At 43.5% G+C, this 15,367-nt stretch overlaps 1 protein-coding gene and 1 pseudogene across 3 annotated transcripts; both read right to left on the bottom strand.

Moving 5' to 3' along the window:
* Window positions 1-62: 62 nt before the first annotated feature.
* On the bottom strand, window positions 63-4,732 carry LOC118394912 (phospholipid scramblase 1). 3 transcript variants are annotated; one of them, XM_035788567.2, is made up of 9 exons: window positions 4,595-4,732; window positions 4,329-4,435; window positions 3,171-3,528; window positions 2,940-3,017; window positions 2,566-2,758; window positions 1,025-1,136; window positions 734-833; window positions 535-593; window positions 63-369 (listed from the first exon to the last, which is right to left on the bottom strand). In XM_035788567.2, the coding sequence occupies exons 3-9, from the start codon at window positions 3,523-3,525 to the stop codon at window positions 343-345; spliced, it is 924 nt and encodes a 307-aa protein (XP_035644460.1). In that variant the 5' UTR covers window positions 3,526-3,528; window positions 4,329-4,435; window positions 4,595-4,732; the 3' UTR covers window positions 63-342. The 3 variants fall into 3 exon arrangements, with proteins under 3 accessions (XP_035644460.1, XP_035644461.1, XP_052319967.1); XM_035788568.2 differs by having other exon boundaries at window positions 3,171-3,563; XM_052464007.1 differs by lacking the exon at window positions 4,595-4,732 and having other exon boundaries at window positions 4,329-4,579.
* A 1,485-nt stretch (window positions 4,733-6,217) lies between these two features.
* On the bottom strand, window positions 6,218-12,991 carry LOC127907692 (acetylcholine receptor subunit gamma-like; annotated as a pseudogene).
* Between the last annotated feature and the right edge of the window lie 2,376 nt (window positions 12,992-15,367).

Here is a 15,367-nt window from a genome sequence, read left to right on the forward strand (position 1 = left end):
CAAAGATAGTTTGAACTGATTGTCAGTCAGTCAAATTGTTGTGATGGGAGCATAAGCCAATGCAAGGTATCTATTAAGATTTATTGGATGTATCTCTTCTACTAGGACAACTAAATGAGAACTAAATAAAGGAAAGGAGGCCATGCCATGCAGGCTAGTACATCTTTGGTGTCGCTAACATTTGCACCCCTCCCCCAAACAACTGTCCATGTGTTCAATCTCTGATGATGCGTGGCATCGGGCGAAGCTGTGAAACTCGCCGATGGTCATTTGGCTTCTGCAGTTCTCATGGTCCACTTTTGATTACCTACATTTTCTCATCTCTGATTGTCTGGTGCCGGTTCAGCTCATCTCAAAGAACATATAATTCTAAAGAGAGAGAGAAAGGGAGAGAAGAGAGAGAGAGAGAGAGAGAGAGAGAGAGAGAGAGAGAGAGAGATGGAAGGATCAATGTAGGGAGCACAGAGTTTGTCAGGTTCACGTTGTATTCATTGATTCCCACAGTATTTTGTGGGAGTTTTTCTTTGTGCTTACCAGTAGGAACGTGGCCGCCAGCAGAAGAAGTTTGGTCTGTGATGTCATATCCTGTGGAACTGCAGGATTGAGACATTTTAGGAGGAGAGGGGGTTTTGCCGTGTTCTTGAACAGTAGATACTTCTATTTGTTTTGAAGATAAAGCTATTAAGCCAAGGTTTAACTATATGGCTTCGGGTGTAAACGAAGGATAACTCACCCTCTAACCCAAAGTATTCATGATCCATGTTGCACTCTTCGTTAAACCCAGGCCATTTCTTCCATATGGAGCCAATTTTCTCACCGATGGCTGAGACCACCTGATGTTTGACAAAGAGATAAAAATGCATACAGTAGAACGGAAGTGATGAAACAGATATTTGAATATGGCATAAATTACCTAATGAAATAATTATTCTAAAATTAATTAAATAATATGATAATCAACCAAATATCCGACCAATCAAAGTCAATCAGATAATGGCTGGTAATGACCTGAAATGATAATGACCTGGAATTCTTGGTTAGAGAGGCATCGGTAGGGGCAGCATGATCCCTGGATTCTTATAGTGGAGGTTCCATCAGAATCACACACTTCCAGGAGAGGGGTGAACATACTCCATCTGTTAACAGGTACAACTGGTGAACACACACACCTCCCTCCATACACACAACCCCTCCTGCACCCACTCACAGACGCTGATAAGAGACCAATCCTGGGTGATGATTGTTCTTGTTGTTTTGTATTTCTAGCGTGGGTTGATTGGTTGCATGGTCGGTTGGATGATTAAGGTTTCAGCTGGTCAGTTTTCTATTGCATTGCACCACTGAGACCATTTTCCACTTGGTGTCATAAGAGGTCTACCGGGGTGACCCCTCCATACTGTAGAATAGAGATACAACACAGATCTCATTTAAACTTCTACTTTGCTCTGAGCTCTGTTAATTAGATACAGTGATTCTGGTGGCCTTGTCTGCAAGCTCTACTAAATGAACACACAAAGGAGACCTCTTCTAGCCCTAGAGAAATACTTGGGAGAGAGAGGGAAAGAGAGGGGTTGGGCATTTCATAGAGAGCGAGGGAAAGAGAGATGGAACGCAAGAGAGAGTTTGGGCATTTCAGAGAGAGCGAGAGAGAGAGAAATAGAGGAAACGATGGAGAGGGGGTGGGCATTTGGTCAAAAATAACTCGGCCTACAGTCTTTTCCATTTTTTCCACTAAATTAGCCACCATTTTGATTGAGTGGTGTGGAAATGGTGATGTAATGAGGGGAAAAAATAGGCGCAGCCGCTGTTTTTCCGAGTAGGAATGTGTCAGAGTGGGCGCAACTGGTCGAAGGAAGTCAGGTGCAGGAGAGCAGAGATGAGTGAACACTTTAATCAGGCAGAGAGGAAAACAGCCAGACACAACTGCGTCACAACTCTGGCCCAAGGAAAAAGCGGTAGCGCACAAAATCACACAACATGGTAGAAAATAACAAAACCACGGGTTAACAATACCCGGCGCAAAACCAGCCTGTAGCGTCACACACATAACGAACAAACAAAACCACACACAGATATGGAGGGAACAGAGGATAATATACACGTATGGTAATGAGGGGATGTAAACCAGGTGTGCTGGAAAACAAGACAAAACAAATGGAAAATGTAATGGAAATGGCCGGTGACGTCGATCGTCGAACACCGCCCGAACAAGGAGAGAGACCGACTTCGGTGGGAGTTGTGACAGAATGAAGCCACATTCCTCCCCACCCAGGACACCAGCAACCCAGGTTATCCATCCAGACAGCTGTGCTAACTCCCCCCAGTTTATCCTCCCTAGAGACTGGGCAGGAGAGAGGAGAGAGGAGCATCACCCATTCTATTTACAGTCCTGGGTCGTATTCAAAAAGAGGAAACAGTCTGAAATGGAGGGACTATCTGAACATTAACAAACACTCTTTTCGTTGTCCGTTGCACAGCGTTTTGTTTCTGGAGTGAGTGGGGGTAGGGATAAATGTTAGAAGTATTCTGGGAGAGAGGTAGAGGTTGATTTCAGAATAGACCTACCGCTGTCGTACGCTCCCTATGAGCTGCCGTTTGGGGGTGTAGACCCTCATTTCCATCAAGCAGCAGCCAAGGCAGCACGCGTCCACCCTGAGGGGTCTTTCAAACAGGAAGACCTGGCGGGCCTGGCGGTCAAAACCTTGTAGGGAGCAGGACCGGGCCGGACCGCAGCACTGCAGACACATACAGGAACTCTCTGAGAAGGAGAAACACAGAGGGCCCAGTTTGAATAATGAAATGGTAACTAGAAAAATGTCCATCCCAGGTGGACAATAAAATTATATTCTATAGATACTATTCTATGGCCACAGCTCTGTCTGTCTGCAGACACATTACACTATACGTGTAATGGCTGTATGTTACTGTTAGTATTGTACCTTCTACAGCCACAAAGAGCTGCTCACTGCTGTCCCCGGTGGCAATGCTGTAGGTCCTGCGGGACACACATTGTGGACCTGGAACACAGCAGCATGACATGACCAGGTCAGAGGGACTATCACTAATACACACTCATACCGTGTCTGATAGAATCCATAGGCAAATTGTTAGCAGAAAATCATTCTTTAATCTGATGTAACTGTATATTTCACACATGAAGTTGCACTAACCTTGCAGCTCTGGCCTGGCTGTGATACGTAGTTGGCTGACTGCGTCCAGGAGAACCAGACCCTCCTGTCCACCCACACCATTCAACCACTGCTCCCCTGCTATCTCTGGCCCTCCAGAAGCCCTGGGCCTCATGTGGCCATTCTCCCCTTTACCCCCCGGACCTCCAGGGCCTAGGCCCTGCTGCTGGTCCTCTGAGCCCAGGTCAGGTGCCCCGTGGTGGGGTATGGAGCCAGGCAAACCCTGGGGATTGGTGGAGAGCCTCCTTTGACTGTGGAAGGCTCTGAAGAGCCTCTCGATGTGCTTCTCTCTCTCCAGACGGCCGAAGGGAAGGGGCTGGGTGGTCACTGCTGACATAGTCTGGGACAGGATGCAGGAAGTAATGACAGGAAGTTCTGTTCAAGGTTAGGGATTTATATTTATATATATAAATAGAGGACTCCAAAACAGACACCAAAATGGGACAGATACAAAGTAAAAAAGAGTCCTCTATCATTCTCTATGGGTCAATTACATTTTAATCCCAGTCTATTCTCAATTCAGGAAGTACACTGAAATTCCAATTGTCATCAATGCTCTTCAATGAGGAAATATTGGAATTGAGATGGAATTGTCTATCACTCACTTTATCCCAATATTATCACAGTATTAACCCCAATAATCTGCTAATTAGATCAGAACAATCCAAAGGATTGACCCCAAAATTAACAAAAAAACGAATGTCTCTAAACATGTGTCTGCCTCCACAGTCAACACATCCCTGGCACTAGGACAATCTCACCTCCCTGAAGACGGAGTGGGGAAGCAACACAGTGGCTCCTGGCTATTTCATATTCACGTCACAGCATCACTGAAACCACTACATCCATCTCCTATTGAAAACCTGTCACAATCTACAATACCACTGTCGATTCGTATTTGATGACACTTTAAGTTGCTCTTTACACTTTGTTTCTCAAACCATTGTAGTTGCACCGTAGTTACTCTAGTAACGCCATTTTATTAAGGTATTGCTTCCGTTGCTACTTGAGTAATTAGTGTAACTACAGAGGTATTAGAGCCATTTAGCATGTATCTAACCCATGTCTGAAACCGACTGCACATAGTCTGACTGGATGGACTCAGAGCAAAGTGTAGCACATTGCACAGTTGTTCCTTACACAGTCGTGGTGACACTCTGTTTGAAAGCCCTGTGTATTCCGCTCCAGAAGAACGCTGTTCAACGCTGGTCAATGGAATGAGATCAACCTCTCTGTCTGTCTTTCTCCTCATATGGTAAAAAAAAATATATACAAAATCCTCCACAACATTATTTTCATGATAAGTTACATAACAGCAAAGTATGTACAGTGTTGGTGGTTAACAATTAATATAGATGGAAGTAAGTATGTTTTTAAACAAATGTTGCCATTTGTCAAGCTCTTACCGTCTAAGGTCCACTCCCTGGTATCTCTTGATTGAAGTAAGTGTCTAGCAGGCAAGCATCTGGGTTTACAAAAAAGGGATGGGTGAAGTAGGCTTATATCTTAACATTCTAGTGTGTGGGGGTGTGTGTGTGTGTTTGCGAGGAGTGTTATGGAGGGGTGGGGGTGGTGGGGGGGGGTTCTCAACCCACTGGTCTCTCTGACTCTGTCTCGCCCCGTCCAGTTTCCATCCCAACCAGCCGGATTTTTCTTTTGTTTGGCCAGAAAGGCACCACTCACCCATGTAATTGAGATCCTGCTTCTGGGAGAGGGGGTGGGTGGTGGGGGTGAGGGGGGCAGGAGAGAATCGGGGGATGGCTGTGTGGGAGAGGGCGTATAGGGAGACACCCCCCATCTCTCTCCATGCCTCCGGAATTTGTACAACCCAAATGTGATTGGTTGGCATTTGGTTATGATGAATGGCATTGATCCTTACATTTTGGTTATGATGAATGGCATTGATCCTTACATGGAGGTTTGGCTGATTTCTAGAAATGATGTTGAATGTGTGAACAAAAAGTTGTTATACCATGACCTTTAATAAGAAAAAGTTAATATTTGAACAAAAAACACTATGTTCAACACACTAGATTTCAAGTAAAATAAAAATCATTAAGTCAACCATTTTACAAAAAACATGAAGAATGATGGTTGCCTTAAAGTAAGTACATATTTATTTTTTATTTAACCAGGTAGGCCAATTGGCAAAAGAGGTATTGTAGCCCAAGAATTAGCTGGTATACTTTGTCGGCTAGCGGGGAGATGGGCCAAGCTCGAGGCTAGCTCAAGGCTAACTAGTGCTTGCTTCGGGACAGAGGCATTAGCCACTCGGTTGCAGCTAGCTGCGATGATCCAGTGTAATGGTCCAGAGCTTGCGGCAGGAATCCGGCGATGTGGTAGAGAAAAGCAGTCCGATATGCTCTGGGTTGATATCGCGCTGTGCAAACTGGCAGGAATTGACCAAACTAAGGCTGGCTGGTGTCCGAGCTAAAGGTGAAGACCGCTAGCAGTGGCTAACAATGACTAATAGCTAGTTAGCTGGCTAGCTGCCGATGGAGGTTCCGGTAATAAAGTATAAAAATAGCAGATCCGTACCACATTGGGTGAGGCGGGTTACAGGAAAGTATATTTAGTTCGTAGATGGAAAGTGAGATGAAGATATATACGGAAAAACCCCAGAAGAAACAGACTATTTACATGGGACAAGACAAACACATGACTGCTGCGCCATCTTGGAATTGTTACCAGTGTGATAAAAATGTTGCATATTACTCCGTGGTAATATCTCTGTTTAAAAACACCTTCAACCATTGCTCTGAATCACACATATCATGCTTCTAGCATATAAGGCATCAGTGCCTATGGTCAAGCCCTCTGTACACAGCACGGGTATCTACTGCCAAAACCCTTCTCATCTCAGTGAATGAGCAAACTCATAGACTGCAAAACCTGTGACAGACCCACATGGTTTAGTTTCAGTCTCAGACCCCCAGTGCATACATAACCATAGATCTTTCAAAGCATTCTCTAGTCACACAAACCGGTGCTAAACCCCATTCATTACATGCCTCCTTGTTTATGTATATGTCATGCCCTTTCATATAGTGTTACCCCAGTAGATTTGCTCCAGTTTCATTCCTAGAGGGATTGTTATTCCCTATAAAGGAGGAAGGCACTTCCAATGGTACCCATGAGGAACGACAGCGCCATGGTGATCAAGCACACTCTGTCAATCACCCGTCCAACCAGGAACCACATCTTCTGGCACAAAACAGTAGCCGTGCATCACCCAGGTGGGTGCAACACTTTGGGGAGACTCACACTCTCTAAGTCATTTTGTTGCTGGGCACTCTCAGCGGTATGTTTGTAGGATGCCAAACACTGGCGCACCTCCGGTGAAGCCTAGGCCAGTCTGGCCCCCAATTCTTGGGTCGTACCCCCCTCCAGACCGATATATAGGGTCAAATGTCAAACAGAGAGCTATAGTGATAAGAAATCAACCGATACATATTGTTTGAAATGTTCTTGCTGCTAAAATGGAACATGTTGTAACATTTGACATGACACTGTCCTTATTAATGTGTCATTATTCCTGTCAGTACAGTGCAACAAGTATTGTAGGTACTCATTGTCAGGGGAGGACTGAAACAATCATTCCGGCACGGAATTTGACTCCATCCCAGGCCACCCTGTTCACACAAACCACTAGACCGCTAATTTTGTAGGCTAACCCTATTTGTTGATGTAACTGGGAAGAAAGTTATTCACATGACAAAATACAAACGTTTGGGGCTGACCAACATGTAGCCTCTCTGAACACTGAGTTCTCAAGGTATGCTATTGGCTATGGGTGCACCCTCAAACACTCTCTAGGAATACACCAATCATAGCACATACAAATGTACAAGGCTAGACACACAAAACTATTAGCCTACACTTTTTTTTAAAAGACAAGGAGATATACAGAGTTAGCTCAAATGTTCAAATGATTATCTTCTTATTCAAGCATCAAGCATAGCAAAAGTATCACACATTCACTGAACTTGAACACAAGCTACAACAAGTATAATACAAAAGCCGAAAAAGCACTCCTCTACATTTTTTTTTAGATTACAATGTTCACTAACTGGTGTCCATAAAGTAAACAGCACACAATACACACATCTATACACTGAGTCAATGAAATTGAACATTGGCTACATAACTGCAAGTATAATACGAAAGTCCAAAAAACATGCCTTAGAACAAAATCTTGAACTCACAGCAACTTTTATTTCACCTTTGTCAGAGTCATAGCATAGCTACGAGTAACCATTAAGTAATTACCACTACCAGTAGGCAGAGCAGCAACTCACTGCTCTCTGCCATCTTGTCAATGATGTCAGCTTCGTCAAGTCCCATAAGGATCTCCTTCTCTGTTGCCATCAAAAGGATGCTTCAAGGTTCTCTTGAGTAAGGGAGGTTCTTAGGCGGTTCTTCACGAATGTCAGGGTGGAGAAGGTCCTCTCGCAAGCCACCTGAGTGATGGATAGGGGAACTTGTAGCCCAAAATAATTATGTGATACGCATCCGTGAGCAGGAGAAGATGGCAACATATCGGGCAGTTTTTACATGTAGAACAACTTCTGCTCACCAACTCCACCCTTTCATCAGGATCCTCAAACCCTTCCCCTGATTCATCACTGGCAGCCCTGGTGTTGTACTCCTCCAATGCTGACTGTTTCAGTCTTTCCCACTGTTGTGCTGATCAGTTCAGCCTGCAATGCCTCAACAGGGGCGTGTTCATCAAATAACAGTAAGCATTTGCCGAGCTCCTTCATGGCTGTCTTTGGAAGGCCCTTTTCTCTGATCTCAGGAAAATGCTTTGGAGTCATGCAGGAGACGTCTGCAAACAGAGCTGCATTTGCTGCATAACGGCGGTGAATACATTCAACAACAGTGTCCAGTACCACATTGTGGATCTTGATTTTGTAGTCCATGTCTGCATTAGCAATAGGCTCGAAAATCCTGAGAAAAACCTCAGCTGTAGGTATGGTTTCATACTTTAGGAGAGCTTCCTTGTACCGTTTAGGAGAGCATCCTTGTACCCTTTAGGAGAGCATCCTTGTACCCTTTAGGAGAGCATCCTTGTACCCTTTAGGAGAGCATCCTTGTACCCTTTAGGAGAGCATCCTTGTACCCTTTAGGAGAGCATCCTTGTACCCTTGGGCTTTGCTTCGGATGGCAGGTTTAATGGTCACATCCTGCTCAATTCTTTCCATAGTGATGACCACATCCTCGTAAAGGGAACGGGCAGGCTTTGCAAAGCTTCCAAATACTTTCCTCAAGGCCTCGTCTTTGGCCCACCAGCCGTCTGTGTCTCCTGTCCTCACATCTTCGGAGTGGAATACATTGGGAATTACTCTTTGAGCGGTTTGTTTTGGGTGTTACTGAAAAAATAAGTCAAAATCCTTGGACTGAGGACGGGGAAAATAATCAATACATGTTTAGGTTTGTGCTCTTCAGTTGTACCTGAAGGTTCCTGCTCTGAGTCTGACTCTGAACTGACCATCATCTCCAGTTCTGCTGCTGCTTCCTCCTCCACCTTTCATTAGGGTATCAGTAGGCTACATTAATACGGCTCTGTAAAAAGGGGGGGTCTCTTCATTTTTCCCAGAGCGCTAAATTATTGTAGTAACTTGTAATGCGGGTACTAATGGTGCTAATGATCTTTGTCATTTCCTGTGCTGTGTCACACAGGCTACTTACTGTGTTACGTTCATGGATGTATCATGGTTACGTTACTGTAGCCTGTTTCACTGTACAGTGGATGTGCACTTTCTCCAGCTTATGTGGCATGAGTCATGACCGAGTCCTGGCAAGTCCATAGTCTAGGTTTACTATTTTTTACTCGTTGAAACATATTGCCTTCAATGTCATATTTTGATCGCTATGTTGCACTCATTGCTATGATGTAATTCCTGAAGACGTAAGACGTGCAAACTGTTTAGCCTACCGTCTGCTGTGTCACCATTATTAGCTAGGCTACTTAGCTAGCCATGCTGGGTGTCGTGTGTGTGTATCAGTGTGTGTGTTTTTGACTGACCTGGTCCCTTACTGGCGAACATGTCGCTTATTTTGCAGCATTTAGCTGCGTCTGTGGCAAGGGCCTTTCTCTTTTTATTCTCTCCCTCTCTGCTCCAACTTTGCTTTTCTGACCGTCCATTTCGCCGTGCAGCTTGTCTAAAAGGTAGAGAAGCAGGTAGACGGTTGCGATGTGCGTCACAGAGAGAGACCTGGTGTCCTTTTTGGCGCGGGGACACTGCAGCGAGAGAGTGAGAGGATTGAGAGGATGCGTGGATTCTAACTCTAACCTTAACCCTAACCCTCTAACTCTAACCCTAACCCTCTAACCCTAACCTTAACCCTAACCCCCTAACCCTAACCTTAACTCTAACCTTAACCCTAACTCTAACCTTAACCCTAACCCTAACCTTAACCCTAACCCTCTAACCTTAACCCTAACCCTCTAACCTTAACCCTAACCCTCTAACCTTAACCCTAACCCTCTAACCTTAACCCTAACCTTAACCCTAACCCTCTAACCTTAACCCTAACTCTAACCTTAACCCTAGCTCTAACCTTAACCCTAGCTCTAACCTTAACCCTAAACCTAGCTCTAACCTTAACCCTAACCCTAGCTCTAACCTTAACCCTAACCCTAGCTCTAACCTTAACCCTAACCCTCTAACCTTAACCCTAACCCTAACCCTCTAACCCTAACCCTCTAACCCTAACCCTAGCTCTAACCTTAACCCTAACCCTCTAACCCTAACTCTAACCTTAACCCTAACCCTAGCTCTAACCTTAACCCCCCCCCCCAGGGGTCATCTTTGGTGTAGTGACATGGCTATTTGGGGTGGGGGAGGGAAGAGGGGAGGTGGTGGGGGCCGGTGGAGAGCCACTCATTATAAATGTTTGTTTATGGTATTGTCCATGATGGATTTGCCATTGTCTGATAGCACTTATGATTGTTTTTTATTTAATGATTTATTTATGGATCTATTTACGGACCATAAAAACGATGGCACTTATTTGTATCATATCCTTGATCTTTTAGTGTGGTGTGGTTTTATTTGATTGTTTGGATATTTTATAGCACTTATTTTGAGTTTTGCCTTTGTTTGATGGAACTATGGAACTTTTTTGATTTACTTATTTATTTATTTTATTCTTGTACTCATTGGGTGGCTCACCTGGTAGACCCTAACCCTAACCTGAATTCTAACCTTAACCCCTAGTTACCCCAACCCCTCACCCTAACCCTGAGACCCTCATGCCTAACCTTACTTATTGAATCTAACCCTAACCCTAACCCTGACCTTAACCCTAATCCTGATCCTAACCTTAACCCCAACCCGAATGCTAACCTTAACCCCAAGTTACCCTAATTCCTCACCCTAACCCTGGGACCCCCATGCCTGAACATAACCCTAACCCTAACCTTAAACCCTTAGACCCTCATATCTGATTTTAACTCAACCTTGACCTGTATTTTAACTCGGACCCTTATGGTAACCCGAATTTGAATTTGGACCTTAACCTATGGCTTTCAAATCTTCAGCCTAATTTTTAACCCTAACCTTATGTCCCTACACTTCCATATCTAATTTGAATCTCTACATCTATTTTGAATCTCTACACTCTCTATATTTATTTTAATCCTAGACCACCGCTCTGAATTTGGCACTTGGCCTTTTTTCTTAGCTTAGAATTTCTGGCTTTTAACTTAAGCCTTATTTTAATGTCTTACTTTGGTCTTCCTTTTATAGCTTTCCCTAGTCACATAAAGTATATAATACATAAGTCTCACCATTTATCCTAAAGGGGTTGCCTGTGCCAGTGCACACCAGATTCGTCTGTTACTCATTTAACCTAACCCTAGCTCTAACCTTAACCCTAACCCTAGCTCCCACCTTAACCCTAACCCTAGCTCTAACCTTAACCCCAACCCTAGCTCCCACCTTAACCCTAACCCTAGCTCTAACCTTAACCCCAACCCTAGCTCTAACCTTAACCCTAACCCTAGCTCTAACCCTAACCTTAACCCTAGCTCTAGCTCTAACCTTAACCCCAACCCTAGCTCTAACCTTAACCCTAACCCTAGCTCTAACCTTAACCCTAACCTTAGCTTTATGTCAACATCCTGGTTCAACCCTTAACTGTAAGTGCAGGGTAGGTACAGTGGAACCAAAGATTCCCATCAATTCCCCATATTCCCCTGGAAAATATCCTAGTAACCCTACTCACAGGTCTTCTCCAGTGCAGATTTCATCAGGCTGTCCCTCTTTGAGCTTGTAGAACATGAGTTCCAACCGGGCTGTATTCATGGTGTATTCCTCCGCCTTGGGGATGAGTTCCAACCGGGCTGTATTCATGGTGTATTCCTCCGCCTTGGGGATGAGTCCCAGGGAGCTGCAGCTCTGGCAGGGGACTAGAAATATGTTACGCCCTCCGTTGGTACTGTGACCATTACTGGATCTGCATCCGGTCGGATCTGCATCCTCAGAAGCCAAGGCAGGAGGTTTAGCAGGACATGAAGTCAACAAGGTCAAAGGTCAACACCACCAGAGCAGCCAAACTTTCCTTTATGGCCTAACAACAAGCCATCTCATAATGCCCATGTATTATGAGATGTATTTGAGGCATGAACGCTTTCGACAAACTTGCTGATCACAGTCTTCCAGTCTTACCTTCCTGACTTTATTTGTCTTGATGTATGTATTGGCAGCCTGGTCTCATAGACTAGATTTAACATAGTAAAGTCAATTCGTGACTCTCTAATTAGTATGATATGTTATGTTTAGTATGATTACCGTAGATAAGTCAGATGGTTACTTAAGGTGGTTGGTCGGGGTGAATGGTGTGCGTCTAGAAACCCAAAGGTTGTGAGTTTGATTTTTTTTTTAAGCATTTTAAATCATTAGCAACAATTCAACTACTTCATACTTTTTAGCTACTTTGCAACTACTTAGCATGTTAGCTTCCCTTTTCCCTAACCCTAATTGTAACCCTTTTAGCTAACCTTTTCCCTAACCTTAACCCTTTAACCTAACTCCTAAACTAAATCCTGACATTAACCTTAACCCCTCACCTAGCTAACGTTAGCCAGCTAGCTAATATTAGCCATCTATCTATAATTTGTAACATATTGTAAGTTTTGTAAATTCATAACATATTGTACGTTTGGCAAATTCATAACATATAATATGAGTTGTAATTAGTAACATATTATATGAATGCCTGATGGACATCCACAAATTAATACATACCAGACGGAACGTGTCATATCATACTAAATTGCTTGTCTCCGATTTACATACAGGATGATATGAAATGCTCTGAGACAAGGTTGGTATTGGGGGTCCATAGAGACACTTTTGCACACGACTCAGTTCATTTCTACGATGGTGTTGACAGACATCACAGAACAGCAGGTACCTGCAAAGACATATACACCTTTATATTATCAGAAGCCATTGAGACAATACAGGTTCACAATGTCAATAATACTTCCCATAATAACTCATTTAATAGGATCTCTGTGGTTAAATTGGCCTTACTTTCCTATAAGAGCCTGGGAGGTTTCTAGAAGGATGAGGAAGACAGCCTGGGCCAGGAGGATCATGATGGACACGGTGCACTTCTGGAACCCCACAACCACAGAGAGAGTCAGTCAGTTGATGGATGATCAGGAAGAACACCCCTTCCTGGTACTCTAACTTATCTTTAGTGTAGAGCTGGTTAATCAGCTTCTTAGCAGGCCTGTGCTTGATGATCCACTCCCCATTCTCTGGCAACAGTAGAGAGCTAGAGTTCATATGAATAGTGTCATGACTTCCAGATATGCTGCTTAGAACAATTCTGGCTAGAAAGAGAGAGAGAACGAGAGAGAACGAGAGAGCGATAGATGTTGAGAGAACTTTGCATTTGTTTTTTTAGGGAATATATAGAGGATATATTACACAGTGATTTAAACAACAAGTATGAGGAAGAACAAGTTGGTCAACATGATAGACAGCTTACTGATAGGTAAAGGTCTGTGTTTTTGCATTCGTCCACCTGATCCTAATTTTTTAAAAACAGTCCCAGAAAATAACAACAGTTTAAGAAAGGAAGGTACTTTAATATTCCGATTTTTTTCACTTCTTCAATCTCTCCCTGTCAGCCAGGCCAGGGACAATACTCCTAACAAACATGCTAATGTCTCCTTTCAGCATGCTGTCTCGTAAACAGTAATGGACGACCGTGACTGTGTCTACGGATGTCTGTGTTCAGTTCCCAGACCTACAACGTTAACGAGATCGAACTAGTTCTCACAGAGGAGGACAACCAGCTTGTGGAGTGGGTGGTGATCGACCCCGAGGCCTCAAATCACTGAAGAGGTTGGGGGTATGTCTTGGCTAAGGGGATGTTTTTCTGATTGGGAATGTGTATGATGCCCACACCGGAAGAACATGGTGAAGTTCTGCCAGTCGAAGAGGAAGTAGTTGGCGATGATGGAGCGGGCGCTTCGGTAAATGGTATTTTAATTGAAAACAATCACATTAAGATACATAAATGTGAGCCAGAAATGATTTGATATTGAAATAAAAATAGCTGCATTGGACCTTTTACACTTCCAATAGGTAAACACACTGGCTTTGATTTGTCAGCTAAAGCAAAAACTACTTTGGATACTTTCCCCCAATGGTATAGAAATATACACGGAACTAAAAGTATCTATTAATGTATACTGTATACCCCACCCAAAACAGCTACCCCCCCATGAAAAAAAAACAACATTATTCATCTCAAAATACAGATTCCCTGAGGGCAACACACTGTAGCTCACATGGCTTTTTCATTCTAAGTATTTGTCTATTTATTCACTCTGAATCGAGCAAAACATGTCTGATAGCAATATTCTTGAAGCTTCGTTTAACTCATTGTTATTACACAACACGTCTGTCACACTCTCAGCTACTGATCCACGCCTTGACATTCCTCCCAAATACCAACCGAATTTCCTCCAATTAACAGCCATGCTAACAGGAAAATTAGACGCTAACATTCTTACCAGCGTTTATACCTTCATGTGGTGGTACAGAGCTATAGGCCTACAGTATGTTGATACGCCTGTGGCCTATGCTTTGTGCCTGGCCAGGTCTGTTTTAGCTGTCGCATAGTTGAGAGGTGTTCCTGTAAGTAAGCATTTCATTGTACTGCGTACACCTTGTGTATCCTGTGCATATGACAAATAAACCCAAACCTCTTTTGCTCTCCCTCTGTGCAGGCTTTTGTTTCAACCCATCAACTAGTTATGGTGTTCACAATAGATTAGTAGTTGAATCTTGAATGGCTCAACATCCATTTTGACTCGAGGCAACGTCCTCACAAAAGCAAGTCTGAGCCATTCCTTTCCCCAACCACCATCATTACCCAAATGTCTCCCATCAGGGTAATATCTAATCTGTAAACAGTTAGTCTGGAAACAGTTAACATTTGTCTTCTGGTCATTCATAAACAATTGCTTGTAGATAGTGTGTATACAGAATCCTCAAATCATCATGTCAGACCTGAAAGACAATCTCAGCTCTATGACCAGTGTCTGGGAATAGGGATAACAGTGAGAGAGAGCGAGAGGTGAGGAATTAGGAGACTCAGAGTGGAGAGGAGTGGGGTTGATTGTTACCCTAAGACCCAACCCCCCCACCATGGACCAGAGCAGCTGCTGTGTTGACGGGAAAGCTAATGTTAATGAGTCAGAGTTCAACAGAGAAGATTGAGGTCAAGGGTCATTACTTATTCCGCTTTAGTGTAGATGGACAAAATAAGTGAGTGTGTTCCCTTTACATAATATAATTCAACCTATTATCTGACCCCCAGCGGTAGCGTAGCCTAGTGGTTAGAGCGTTGGACTAGTAACCGGAAGGTTGCAAGTTCAAACCCCCGAGCTGACAAGGTACAAATCTGTTGTTCTGCCCCTGAACAGGCAGTTAACCCACTGTTCCCAGGCCGTCATTGAAAATAAGAATATGTTCTTAACTGACTTGCCTGGTTAAATAAAGGTAAATTAAATATATATATATATTTTTACAAATGAATGAATCCGAGTTGAAATGAGGACAAGGATTCTCTGTGTACTTCACCAGACATAGAATATATAACCAAGCACTACAGATAGAATAATAACAATTTTACTGATATTTTATTAG

Source organism: Oncorhynchus keta, chromosome 15 (genome assembly GCF_023373465.1).
Source record: "Oncorhynchus keta strain PuntledgeMale-10-30-2019 chromosome 15, Oket_V2, whole genome shotgun sequence".
Classification (NCBI taxonomy): Eukaryota; Metazoa; Chordata; class Actinopteri; order Salmoniformes; family Salmonidae; genus Oncorhynchus; species Oncorhynchus keta.